Raw genomic sequence first — 14,004 nt, 5'->3', positions numbered from 1 at the left:
CAATAACCCGAGGCGGGAGAAACAGGCTGCGCCTTTAAGAGGCCTCGGGCAGCCGGGCGGAGACCGGCGGCTCCCTCTTCCCCGCCCGGGCAGTTGGGCCCTCCCTGTTTTGAGTGACAGGCAATCCGCCCAATTGAAGAAAGAGGGCTCAGCGTGACGGCGAAACGGAGCAATAGGAGCCTGGGTCGGCGTGCGCGGGGCGGGGTCCCGAGAGGGCCGGGCAGGCGGGAGGCTTTGCGGAGCGGCGGCTGGGGGACCTCGGCGCGGGAGCTGGGCCTTGGTCGGCGCCCTGGTGAGTGTGGGGCGCTCCTGGGGCCGGGGCGCGCCGGGCAGCGGAGTAGGACCTGGCCCGAGGGGCGGAGGGCAGAGGGGCCGGGCCGGGCCGGGGAACGGGCGGAGGGCTGAGGCCTGCTTCTGCCCAGGGGCCTGGGGGCTGGAGAGGGCGGGCCTGGGCCCCCGAAGAGGTCAGCAGGCCCCAGGTGGGCCCGCCGGGACCGGAGGGCACCGGGTCCCCAAGCCAGAAGGGCCGGCTGGTGGGGAAGAGGGCGGAACAGGCCTTGAGGAGCGGCAGCTAGGCCGGGTAGGGGACGCGGGGTCGGAAAGGAGAAGGGTGGGAGGATGGAACCCGGGGGCGAAACGAGATGCTGGGGGCAGGGAGGGGGTGACCGGAGGGGGAGCGGCTGGCTGAGGACTCGATTGGAGCCCGGGAGTGTGTGGGGCTGGGTGGCACCCGTCGGAAGCCTGGGGAGTCTCCCTTTACATCGCCGCCCTCTCCTGCACAAACAGACCCTGCTCATCACCCCGCCCCGGCTACCGGGCCGGCCCTGGAGTCCCCCAGACCGTTGATTTACTGGCATCTCTGCCGCTTCCCCCTCAGTGCAGACCTCTCTCGCCTCTTACCTGGACTGATGCAGTGTTCTAACCCATCTGCCCACGCAGGCGCTGGGGCCGCTCTCCTGTGGGCCTCGCACCGTGGCCCGAGGGATCTTTTCAAAATTCCATCCAGATCCGTTCCCTGGCTTACTTTGTAACTGACCGGCTTCCACCTCTTTGCAGGACCACTCTCAGATCCTCACCCAAGCTCTGGAGATGGGATGCCACCCACCTCTCCTCTCTAGTCTCCATCTACTAACCCTTCTTGCTCAGTACTCTTGTCACACTGGCCTTTTCTTGTTCCTGCTACATACCGAGCCCTGGGCCAGATCAGAGTCTGCACCCTTAACCTTCTTTCCTACTCCCCAGGAAGTACCTTCCCCTCCTGCCTTCTTCCAGTCAAGTCCTCTTTATCTTTCAAATCTCCACTCAAGTATCAGTTCCTCTAGAGGCATCCCTGGTCCCAGCAAGTGAATTCCCCGCTTTCATCACCCTCTGTACTTCTCCTTCACGCCACTTGAACAGCAGTTTGACATATATTTATGAACGTATTCGTGTCTGTCTGTCCCCCCATCCCCAGGTAGTAAGGTCCACAGGGGAAAAGAAAGGGTCCGTCGTTGCTCCTTGTATTTCCTGCATCTTGCCCAGGGCCAGGCACTGTGAATGTGTGTTAAACATATGAATGGAGGACTTGGCTTTGGCCAGAGGTACAGGGTGTGAGTCGCAGCTCTAATGTCCTTCACAAACTGTGCCAGGCTCTGTGCTCAAGCATTGCTGTCCAGTGGAAATATAATGCAATATTTGTGGTTAAAAAAGTTTTGATAGCCACACTAAAAAAGCAAATGACTTCCGTGGTGATTCAGTGGCTGAGGTTCTGCACTCCCAGTGTAGGGGGCGCCTGAGTTGGATCCCTGGTCAGGGAATTAGATCCTGCCTGCTGCATCTAAGTCCCGGAGCAGCCAAAAAAAGAAAAAGGGGAAAAAGTGAAATTACTTCTTGTCATTTTACTGAACCTAGTAGATTTTCAAAGAATATTCTTTTGACATGTAATCAATAGAAAAACATTACTAGTGAGGTATTAACATTTTTGTGTGTTATTAAGCCTGTGAAGGGCTTCCCTGGTGGCTCACTGGTAAAGAATCCACCAACTAATGCAGGAGACATGGGTTCAATCCTTGGGTCAGGAGGATCCCCTGGAGAAGGAAATGGCAACCGCTCCAGTATTCTTTCTGGCAAATCCCATGGACAGAGGAGCCTGGTGGGCTACAGTCCATGGAGTTGCAAAAGAACTGGACATAACTTAGAGACTAAACAACAATAAGCCTTTGAAATCTGATGCGTGTTTTATACCTAGGGCCCATCTCAGCTTGTGATAACCACATATCAGCTGCTCAATAGCCACTCATAGGGGTGTGCAGTGCTAGAAGCTGTATATACCGGCAGCATTTAATTGCCTTAAACCGTATGAGGTAATTATTGTTACGTGCATTTCACTAATAAACATAATGAAGCTCCTAGAAGTCATGTTGCCTGCCAGCAGTCATCCTAAAGTTTGTGAGCGGAGGAAGCAAGATGGGACCCAGGACCCCAATCTCTTCATCTGGAGTTTGGTCCTTCTGTACCCTGTGCTGCTTCCGGGAGGCGCCAGGGGAGTCCGGGGGTGCCAGAAGTGGAGGCTAAACTTCTCCCCCCAAAACGGCCCCTGTGGGTCGTACTTACTCTGCCGTGTCCTTGCAGAGTCAGTGTGTCCGGGTGCACGTGTACCACCTATGTAGGTGGCTCAGGAACAAGCGCGTTTGATGCAGTTGAGGAAAAACCTGCAAAACCAGTGCTTCTGGGTCCAGTCACCGCAGCTCAGCGCCTACACCAACTCAGCCTGGCCCTTGGGTCGAAAAATGTACCCAGCCCGCAGCATCTCGTACAAGGTGCCAATTAACAGTCTGGCTGTTCAGTTCAACAGCAGCTGGCTGAGTGAGGTCCCCATCACTGTGAGACCAGGATCTGGGGAGACTGGGGAGTGTGGTCCCAGCCCTCATCTTCAGGACGCCAACTGGGTATGCGGAAAGACAAGGCCAGATCACGGAAGGATTAGATGAGCGGCTGGATACTCTGCAGGGTAGTGGAGGACCAGGGACTGGTGTGCGGAGGCTGCAGCAGCTGCATAACATGTGTCAAGTGCTGGGTTTGAAATCCTCTAGGCTGTGGCAAGGGGTCCTTCGCAGTTTCCTACAGTTCCCACGTAGGTGCTTCCTGACTTAAGCAGCTGGAATTTGTGAACCCATTAGGCACAGTAGTTTTAACTGAGCCAGGAGAAAAGTTTGTTGAGCACCTGCTTTGTGCTAGGCGTTGTAGTGGCCACTGCTCTGGAACTCTGAAGCTCTCCAAGGTTCTGCTAGGAAAGGAATGTTAAGTATTATATATCATATCATCATTATATTATACAATTGTTACAATATTTATTATCTGATTATTATATTTATTATCATTATTATATTTCCCCTCTCTGATTGCCTTAACGTATGTTCTCTCATTCTGTCATCAGTGTGGTAAAGCCCAGTAGATAGGGCTTTGTCATGCCAGGGAAACACAGTGACCGTGCTTTGCAACTTCGTCAAGTTCACAGGGTTGGAACTCCGCTTACTGTGGGTCAGGTACTATGCTTAAATGAATTACGCGTATTATCGTTCACAACAACTTTATAGGGTAGGGTCGGTTGATTGAAATCCCCATTTTACAGGTAAAGAAATTCTTAGAGCTGGGATCCAAATCCAGGTCTGTCCCACCCCAGAACACGAGCTCCTAACCTCAGTAAGTTACTCTGCTGTGCTAGAACGTCAAGCTTAGAAGGGACCTCACTACACCTAGTCCAGCCTCCTCATGTCGATCAGGACCTAAGGCCCAGCGAGGCTCGGGCTTGTGGCAGAGCTGTCGGCCAGGCCTCCTGTGCTCGGGGAGGACTGACCCTGAAGCGAGGGGCGAGGCCTTCCCTTGTCCCTGACTGGTGGTGGGGCCTTGCCAGCTTCTCTGGACCTCACTTCCCGTATTCATAAAACAAGAGGCTTGGCCCAGCTTTCCAGCAAGAGCAATGCTGTGCTGTTGGGGTCAGGATTGAAGGAGTCGGGCCCCCAGCCTGGGATTTCAGTCATCCCCCAGGGCTTCTCAGGTCAGCATACCTGCTCCCTACAGAGTCTCTGCCTCCCTGCTGCAGCACCACAGCCCCATGAAGGCCGGCAGGACTTCTGATTCATCCTTCTTTTCCACTCCAGGGTCTGTTTCATTTCCGGAAACTGAGGCAAGTGATCTGGAAGCACTGACTCCTACGTCCACCTCGATGACTATAGGGATTTGCAGAGTTCTAGGCAACAGCTAGTCCTCTGTCATTAGAGTTTTTGTTTCTCTTTTAAAGGCAGTCAGGTTCAGGGGCATCCTCGAGGGTATTTTTGGTGTGGAATTCCGTGGGCACAGCTGTGTGCCAGGCCCTGTGCCGCCAGCCTTGGGGAAAGGTGGGCAGGGGAGTAGATACGGACTTGATGAGTCCCTGGCCTCAGCTGGCAGCCTGGACCTGTGGCTCCCAGCCCTGGCTGCCCATCACAGTCACCTGCTGGGGGTGGGGAGGTGGGTGTTGCAGGGGGGTGGGCCTGGACGAGGCACAACCAGAGCGGAGAACCACCAGTCTCGAGTCTGGCTCCTCAGACTGTCACGTGCGTGCCAACCAGCTGGGAATCTTGTTTGAAGGCAGCTTCTGGTTCAGCAGGTCAGGGCTGGAGTGGGTGATTCTGCGTTACCTGGGGCTCCCGGGCTCCCCGGCAGCGTCGGTGGTGCTGGAAGGCAGGTCACAGTCTGAAGAGCAAGAGAAAAGGCTGCATATACAGTTGTGAATTAGCTGGATCTTGACCAAGTGTAAAAGATGCGAATGCAAACCAGAGCACAGTTCTCTTTGCCTGAGGTCAGAGCACCAGGAAGGCCGCACAGAAGAGGGACTGTTGGGCCTCGGAGCTCGAGGAGAAGTTTGGCAGCCAGACCAGATGGAGGCAGTAACGGCTGAGACCGAAGTACGACTTGGAAGCGTCTGGCAGTCGGGGGAACAGGGTGGTCCACTGGGACATTTGGAGACACAAGGAGGGTCTGTGGTGGGACTGGAAGGAGCCGGGTGCCCTGCTGAGGAGTCTAAGCGCAATTCTATAAGCACGGGGCGCTGCAGAAGTTTTCTAAGCCAGAGACCTGGGTGGTTCTTAGAGCGGGTGTTTCGTGAGAATAAACCCAGACAGTTCCCGTCTTCCCACACCCTTCCTCACCACGCTTGTGGCTCTAAGTCAGTGGCTTTTAACGAAGTGTTTGGGTGAGTTTTGTGTCCGACAGAAAAACTGGGGAGAAACCTCAGCTGCCACTGATGCGATGGTCCTTCTAGGTGTTTCTAGCAGTGATTGGCAGAATCCGAGCCTGCAAACCCAGCTTCCCTCCCTGTACACCCGAGTCTCGCCTTCACTCGGGGGTCTGACCCAAGGGAAGTTGAGTCACTTCTCACTTGAGAAGCTGGCCAAGGGAGAAGCCTCTGTGGAGATTGTGCTGTTGATTAGAAAGAGGGTGTGACCTCTGGTCCCCTTTCTGATGCCGTGGGTTCTATCTCAGGAAACAGAAACCAACCTCCCCGGAGCCTCAGCCTCCCCCACTGAATCAAAAGCAAAAGAATGAAACAAAAAAGCACAGTCAGCCCTGGTCCTTAGGAATGAGGGGGGAGGTGGAGAGCTGGAACCTTCTGGCCTTCCTTCTTCATTCTGAATTCCTTACTAATGGTCAAGGATCGGCTTTCACTTCCTTTCTGCTGGGCTCTCAGCATCCCGCTCCCAGGAGTAGTCCTCCCACCCCACCCCCCCCACCCCACCCCACCCCCCCCACGCAGGCGTGGTTAATTGATGGAGCTCAGTGGGGCCTTTTGTAACTGTGCTGACTTTATAAGCACACCTTCCAGCAGCCACTTAAAGAAGGCTCACTGGAGACACGAAGGTCCTTGTTTTCCTCTTGTTTTCCCCAGCTTCGCCTTTGAAAACCTGGGCTTTCATTCTCAAGCCTTAGAGTAGAATTATCTTCCCCACATCGCTGTGCATCTCTCTCTTGTTTGGTGGCCTTAGCAGCAGCAGCAGAGTTCCCCCAGTCATCTTTGTGTCTATAGTACTTGAAAGGGGGCGGGGTGGGGTGGGGTGGAGAGTCATTTAATGGAAAGGGGTTGATGACTTCTTTGCCCTCTGGTCCTGGATGTGGACCCAAAGCTCCCTCATCCTAGCCATTTGCTGTTGAACTCTGTGGGACTGCCGAGGTAGAGCAAGAGGCTATTTATAACCCTGAGAATTTTACAATGTTACTGAATTGCTTCGACCTAATTTTCACTTCCTTTCTACAGTGAAAATGAAAAGAGTAAGCAAAGGAGCGCTGAAAGGGTTCCCCACAAGGAGATCCTTTATCCTCAGGCTGTTTGTTATTGTTGTTGAGTCACTAAGTCACATCCGACTCTGACCCCTCAGACTGTACCCCTCCAGGCTCCTCTGTCCATGGGGCTGTTACCTGGAGAATATCACTCTTCTAGTCTCCTGTCGCCTAATGTTTCCAAGGGAGAAAAGCAGAAGGATGTTTTCCCTCCATCTTTTAACTGGAGTCAGATGTGCTACATCTGATTCTCCAGTGAGACACATCTGATGTTAGATGTGAAAACACTGGAAATTCTGTGGAGTTAGAAGGTGCTGGGTCATGGAGGGAACACACAGCTGGAGTGCTCGGTGCCCGCCCCCTTCCGTGTGCCACCGGCCCTGGCTTGTAGGAGTTGAAGAAGTCGGAGCTGTTGGATTTGAGCAGATACAGGTGCTCATAATGCTGTGCTAGGTGACGAAGCTGCAGGGTTGGACCTGTCCCCAGGATGAGAGAGTGGAGAAGAGAGCTGTCTGAATCTAAAGCTGTAATGGGGTAGCCTGGGAGCCTTCGCAGAGCTGTGGACAGAAGGCCATGAGAACACGGGGTCTGTCCTATTTCACATCGCCAAGACTGGTGCAGAGCGGAAATGACATTTGAGCAGGGCTCTGAAGGTTGCATACAAGCTCTCCTGACAGTCCAAGGAAGGAAGGAAATGTGCAAAGACACAGAGGAGGAGGAGGAATGTGCCCTGCCTCGTGGAAATAACAAGTAGTCCAGGAAGGTCTGGCTGGACCATGACGGACGGAGCCCCGTGCAGGAGAGTGGAGGTCACCTTCTTTAGACAGTGGACTCCGTTTTCTGTCACTGTGGTGAGCTCTTGTTGGTGCAGCCTCTGTGTGCTTCAGCTTCAGGTCCAGCACGCCCACATCCTCCCCGGAGGACCTGCTGTGGGTACAGTGCCCCCTGCTTTCATGTGGCTTTCAAACAGCCAGACTGGCTGGGGTCACATTCTGGTGGTGCTGCTTACTAGCTGCATGACGCTGAGCACGGAGCTTAATTTATCTGTGCCTCTGTTTCTTGTCCGTAAAATGGAGTAACATCGCACAGGGCTGCTACAGAAGAGAACCAGCTGTGAAGGCCCAAAGCCCAGTCTTTTTTTTTTTTTTTGGCTGCTCTGGGTCTCCGCTGTGGCTCGAAAACTTAGTTGCCCCAAGGCATGTAGGATCTTAGTTTCTCGACTAAGGATCGAACCCACATCCCCTACATTGGAAGGTGAACTCCTAACCACTGGACCACCAGGGAAGGTCCCCCTAAGAGCCGATCTTGAGATCCAGTCTGATGTGGTTTCTTTGTTTTTTTTTTTTTTTTTTTTTTTGTGGAGAAGAGATGGGAAGGAGGCATGTGGAAGACCCATTCTCATCCCGTGTGAACTTCGGTTGCCTCATCTGTCTAATGGGGATGGTGTTCAGGGTTCAGGTGAGCTTCAGCAGTAGTAACACCACAGCCATGTGTGATGAAGTGTAAAGAGGTCGTCTGCACATTACTGTTATACACAGGATTACTGCCACGAAGCCACCGAGTAACTGAACTGTTGTTAACAAGCTAGACTTGTCTAAGTGGGCTTTGCTCTTCAGTGTTCCGGCCAGTGTTCCTTAAGGGCCTGCTCCGTGCCCTGTGCGCATTAGGCTGCCATTCATCTCCTTCCTCTGTAAGGCCCGTGGTTTTTGCGTCTCCTGTATCTTTGGCCTGCCGTGGTCCCCACTCTGAAGCTGACTGGCCTGCTCAGAGCCCGTCAACATCCATCTCCCTTATCCTGTGTCTTCTAAGCTCAAGAGAGCGGATTGGATTAGTCTGCGGAGAGTGGGTGTTCACCTTGGTCCCATAGGCTGTGGTGCGGGTGGAGAGAGTGCCAACACACGTGGGCTGCCTGGGCATTTGGGGAAAGGGCAGAATCGCAGAGAACAGGGGCTTGCAGTGTCTCTGGAATAGTCCCAGCGATTGCAAATCCCCGTGCTTTCACAGGGATGTGAATTTTTGGAACAGACAAGAATCACTCATGGCTGACTTTAATAAAGAGATAATCAGCCTAGGATATGCCATATGGATCAAAGTGAAGTGTAACTGTAAAATACAGTGATGAGTGTCAGCTTTGTTTAGGAGTTCCAAAATATATGATTGGTTTCTTAGCAGTACCACTGAAGTAAAGGTGAAGATTCTTACGCATAAAACTTTGAAATGGGCAGTCTTCATTTGGAATTCTAAGCTCTAGTTTAGAATCTAAGGCACATTACACGTGCTTTAGTTCCGCAGTCTCGCCTCGCAGGTGAGAGGAAAACCGAGACTTGGGTGAAAGGGACACGTCATCACCCAGACACTCAGCGACGGAGCTGTGACCAGGTCCCGAGTCCTCTGGCTCTGAACCCAGGTGCTTTCTTCAGCAGGGACCGGCATCCCAGCCCAGCACTCTTCCTCTTGCACCTACACGGCCTGCTGATTTTAAAAAGAAGAAACCAGGGGCTTCCCTGGAGGTCCAGTGGTTTAGACTCCGTGCTTCCACTGAAGGTGACGTGAGTTCGATCCCTGGTCCGGGAACTAAGATCCCATATGCCTCACTCTGGCCAAAAAGTTAAAAAAAAGAAGAAACTAAATTAAATAACAAATGGTCTTAGAGGCCATGTTGTGCATTTCCACATGTATGAAGTATTTATATTAATACAAAAAGCTGCAGGACAATCCATGGTGATACAAGTCAGAAAGAAGTTGCCTCTTGGAGGGCTGGTGGGTGAGGGGCTGACCAGAAAGAGGTAGGAGGGAAATTTGGGGGGTGTGAAATGTTTGGTGTCTTGTTTTAGGTGGGTGGTTACAGGAAGGTGTGTGTGTGTGTTTCTGTTTTTTGTGTATGTATATATATGTGTGTATTTACATATGTATACACACATATATACATAAGCTCTGCATTGTATTTTATGTAATTTGTATCTAAATTAAAATGGTATGACAAGGATACCCTTAGAGAAGGATAAGGGTGTCCTGGGGATCCAGAGATTCATGGTACCATGCCTGCTTTGCTCTGTCACCTGAGCAGAGCATCTCCACCAGGACTTGGGCCCGTTTCTTTTCAGAGGTTTGTTGTGTGTCTAGGCACATAGAAATCACATGTGAGAAGTTCCGCCTGGAGCTGCAGAAGATGCGAAAGCTCTCAGAGCCATGAGGCCAGCCCACTTCACCTTTAGGCCTAATTCAGTTGCAGCGAGCAGAAATTCAAGCCAGCTCAGTGGGGGGTGGGGGCGCAGGGGGCGCGCTGGCCAAAGTCAGCTCCACGTCTGTCCCCTTCACCGCTTTTATGCTGGGTGAGCTCGCGTAGCTTAGCACACTGAGCTGCACTTCTGTCACCTTCAAATGGAGATGTCTTCAAATAATCCTGTTGTGCCTACTTCACAAGGCTGCTGGCAGAACTCAGCGAAGTACGTGATAGCACGTCAAAAACCATCTCTTCTGTGCTGCCGTGTTCTGACGGTGCTGGTAACAGGAATACACCGTGTGTGTGTGTTCTGACAGTGCTGGTAGTATAAACACACGGAATGTGTGTGTGTGTGTGTGTGTGAGGCCGTGCTAGGTCTTCTCTAGTTGTGGCGAGCAGAGGCTGCGCCTGTCGTGGAGCCTGGGCTTCTCTTGTGGTAGAGCACAGGTTCTGGGGTTCTTGGGTGCGTGGGCTTCAGTACTTGCAGCTCTCAGGCTTGGTTGCCCGTGGCATGTGGAATCTGCCCGGGCCAGGGATCAAACGTGTCCCCTGCATCAGCAGGCAGATTCTTAACCCCTGGGCCACCAGGGAAGTCCAAGTGCTGGTATTTTTGACAGTCGACTTCTGAAGCAGCCCACCCTGGTCAGGAAATGGTCAGGAAAGCTTCCCTCTGTCAGACCTGTGGGATGGTAGGTAAGGGACTTGTACATGCCAAGTCCCTTCAGTCGTATCTGACTCTTTTCGACTCCATGGACTGTAGCCTGCTAGGCTCCTTTGCCCATAGGATTCTCCAGGCAGGAATGCTGGAGTGGGTTGCCATGCCCTCCTCCAGGGCATCTTCCCAAACCAGGGATCGAACTCAGGTCTCTTTAAGTCTCATGCATTGGTAGGTGGGTTCTTTACCACTAGTGTCACGACCTGGGAAGTCCAAGGGACTTGTACCCTGTCACCAAAGAGGTTTGTACTTAGAAGTACTGTGAGAACTGACATCTGTGCTTGGGCTGCAAAAGTGCTGGCATCCATGAATACCAGCGTAGCAACAGCTGTGTTGCATGTTCCAGGAGAGGCAGGCAGTCTCCATTCAGAAGCAGAAATTGCGGGTGCATGGTTAAACTTGGAGGATACAGGAGAAAGGTCTTTTTGATGAAGAGTGAGGCCTCTCTCGAAGCTGCGGGCACGGAGTATAAACACACATTGAAATCATCCATCAGTGGGGCAACTTCCCGCATCAGACCCTGGAGAGAGAACGCTTTAGCTGCTGCCCGGAACGCCACTAAGCTGTCAGTTGCCTAGGAGACTGGTCACGTGGCCCATCTTCCAGGCTTGTTCAAAATGATTTATTTTCCTTTATGTTGTAGGGCAGCAGGGGAGTGGGGTCAGAGGTACTTCTGAAGCCTTGTCCTCCGATAGTGGGGCCTTTGTGGGAGTGTCCTCACCTCCCTCCACTTCTCTTTTGGTAGCCCTTGCCCTGGGCAATTGGGATGAAGATAGCATTTCCTGTCCTGCTTCTCTTCCCCATTTTCTGAACCCTGTGTCATCCCACACGGGGGAGGCTTGAGGGGGAAGGAGTGGCAGCAATAAGCAGGGAGGAAGCAAGGGAGCTGTGGCTGGGCCCTGCTGACTCTGGGATCAGGGCTGACCGCAGAGCTGGCGGGGCTCCTTTAACCACCCAGCCAGGAACAGCGTGTGTCTGTTCTTATTGGTCTTCGGGCATATGTTTCTCCCAAGGTCCCAGGACTGGGCTTTGCAGTCAATATGCTCATTTACCACAGGGCCCTCCTGGCCCTCCAGCTGAAGCGTCACATTGCAGATCTTGCTGCTGGCTTATCTGCAGTGGATAGATAGGTTTGTCCCTTTTCTACTAGCCGATTTAATCTAAAGAGACAAAAGGCCCAAGGAAAGGTTGTGGTGTGATCTCGAAAAGCTCAAAGCAAGTAGTCCTATGTGTTTCTTTGGACACTACCTTCCGATTTTTCAAAATATGTAACAAAAGTGAAAACCGAAGGCAAACCCGTTCTTTCTGATTCTTTCTCCCCAGGCAGCTGTGTCTGTGTGTCTGTCTTGAAGAGGCAGGCCCTATTGGGAACGATGCCGCCACCATCAGACATCGTCAAAGTGGCCATCGAGTGGCCAGGTGCTAATGCGCAGCTCCTTGAAATTGACCAGGTAAGCTCTGGAAGTGAGGAGTCAGGGAGTGCGGGGTAGGGGTGTCTTTCGGGGCGGGGACCACTGGCATCAGGAGTAGGAGTCAGCCAAGGCCTGTGCCCGCTCTGGAAGGCTGGTCACCATGGCCTGCAAGAGGCTTCCTCTTCGAGAACAGCTCTCAGAGAAGAAGTCCGTGCTCAGGCGCCAGGCTGAGCTTGCCTGGCGGACCCTCTCACCAGGACCCTGGCACTAGCAGGGTGTGGCAGCTGGTGAAGGATCTCTGCCCCCATCCCCACCACCCTCCTCTCTTTCAGAAACGGCCCCTGGCGTCCATCATCAAGGAAGTTTGTGATGGGTGAGTTGAAATTGCCCCCTGTTGCAGACAGTGACAGGCTAAAGACAGAGGGGCACTGCCAGACCTTGAGAGGAATCCTGCCCGAGGACCTGCAGTTAGGTGGGTCCCCAGTCCGGGGCTCCCACGACGGAAGGATCGCTGGCGGGGATGTCCCCAAGACCTGCTGTCAGTCTGTAGGAGTGCCCCACCTGAGGTCCTGGTGGGGTCTGAGACCCATGCCGAATTGCACGTGCCACCTTTGTGGTGCCAGTCTCTGTAGAAGGCAGAGGGGGTTACTGTTGAATATCTCAACCCAAAGCTTTGTTTTTTCCCTCCTGTACATCACACCGGCCACCCAATCCCTTCAGCAGCTCTACTGAAAGTTCTTTATTTGCAGCTTCTAGACAGGCCCCCAGGTATGTATGGCCAAAGAGGCTGCTGTTTTTCTCTTACGTAGGTGGTCATTGCCAAACCCGGAGTATTACACCCTCCGTTACGCAGATGGTCCCCAGCTCTACATCACCGAACAGGTTAGTACAGGGACTCGCTCTCAAGTGAGCAGCCCTAGGCAGTGGTGCCGATGGCCCTCAGGGGGCTTTCTCTTACTGGGGTGAGAGCCGCTCCCTGGGCAGGTCAGGGCGAGTCAGCCCTTACTCTCCTCTAGTGGCTGGAAAATGTGGCTTCTGCTTCCTGAGAGGTGCTCGAAAAGCATCCTAGAAATTCGTGGCCAAGAAACAAGCAGGAGGAGAGGGCCTGACTGAGGAGTGTCAGTTACAACTCCTTTAAAAATGACAGAAGGTTCTTGTTGATTCAGCTCACTTGCCCAATTTTAATATTTTATCTTAGCTGCTCTTTGTTTCTCTTTGCCACCCAGACTCGCAGCGACATTAAGAACGGGACAATCTTACAGCTGGCTATCTCCCCGGTAGGTATTCTGCTTTCCTTAGGAATTCTTTTATCTGTCAAGTGTACGTGAGTCCCTGCCGTGGGCCAGACTCTGTTCTAGAAAGTAAGACTTGGAGGTGAAAAATGCCCGTCTTTGCTCTCACAGCCTAATGGGGAGTAAACAAATACAGTATAAGGCCTTCTGGGGTCTGGAGAGAAAGTTGCTCAGGGAGCTGTGGGAACTCAGAAAAGGGCCCGCCTGACTCAGCCTGAGGAGTCCCAGAAAGCCCTTCCAGAGGAGGGGACATGTGGTTCCGGTGTTGAAGGGTAAGCAGGAGTCAGCTGAAGAAAGAGGAGAAGGAAAGGTATTCCATGCCCAGAGACGTGCCTTGTTAGGTGGTGCGGGAGTGGGTGGCCGGGGCCCGTAGCAATCAGTCGGAAGCCAGCAGAAGGTTCCTCAGTGGCCTTCTTGCAGGTTGGACTTTATCCAGAAGGGGGTGTGGGGACACTGAAAGACTTTAAGCGGGAAGCAATATTTTATTTAAATTTATATTTTAGAAAGATGACTTTAGAAAGTGACAGTATGGAAGATGGCAGAAGGCATCTTCAAGAAGCTGATGAGCAGTGTTAACAGCCCGTGAAGGCAGTGGCCATGGAGATGGAAGGGTGGGCGGGAAAAGTGGAGGTGAGCTTGGCGAAGAAGCTGGAAGGAGCGAGACAGTCCACACTGGCCCCCTGGTTTCTGCCAGGGCAGCCCTTCCAGGTAGCTGAGGAGGCATCCAGAAGGTGGGAAGGAAACAGGAGCTTGAAGCGGCTTAGGAGCCGAGGGCAGGGGCAGCGTCAGGATGGAGGGCGGCGTGGTCCGCAGTGAGCAGAGAGAAGGGAAGCTGAGGACAGAAGAGCCGTCTGTGGGTCTGGGAGACTGGTCCCCGGCCGGTGGCAGCCAGGCGGCAGTGCGTCGACTTTCCGAGGCAAGGACCTTCCGCTCACCGCATTATCAGGAGTATAAAAGGGTTTAAAAGGAAGTAGATAGAGAAGGTTCCAGCTCGGGGATATGGAGTTGAAAAGATACACTTTCTTAAAAAGAGGGGAAACATTCGTGTATTTTAAAATCAAAAAGGTT

At 52.9% G+C, this 14,004-nt stretch overlaps 1 protein-coding gene across 8 annotated transcripts in view; it reads left to right on the top strand.

The window, feature by feature from the left end:
* The first annotated feature begins 222 nt into the window (after positions 1-222).
* ELMO2 (engulfment and cell motility 2) overlaps positions 223-14,004 on the top strand; it is a 38,293-nt gene continuing 24,511 nt past the window's right edge. For 3 of the 8 annotated variants that reach the window (XM_059892502.1, XM_059892503.1, XM_059892501.1), the window contains exons 1-7: positions 223-292; positions 7,661-7,752; positions 8,715-8,838; positions 11,556-11,683; positions 11,977-12,017; positions 12,454-12,526; positions 12,871-12,921. In XM_059892502.1, coding sequence (XP_059748485.1) covers positions 7,663-7,752; positions 8,715-8,838; positions 11,556-11,683; positions 11,977-12,017; positions 12,454-12,526; positions 12,871-12,921 — 507 coding nt within the window. In that variant the 5' untranslated portion in view covers positions 223-292; positions 7,661-7,662. 8 annotated transcript variants of the gene reach the window in all.

Source organism: Bos taurus, chromosome 13, assembly GCF_002263795.3.
Source record: "Bos taurus isolate L1 Dominette 01449 registration number 42190680 breed Hereford chromosome 13, ARS-UCD2.0, whole genome shotgun sequence".
NCBI classification, from domain to species: Eukaryota; Metazoa; Chordata; class Mammalia; order Artiodactyla; family Bovidae; genus Bos; species Bos taurus.
This window is presented reverse-complemented; position numbering and strand designations above follow the sequence as displayed.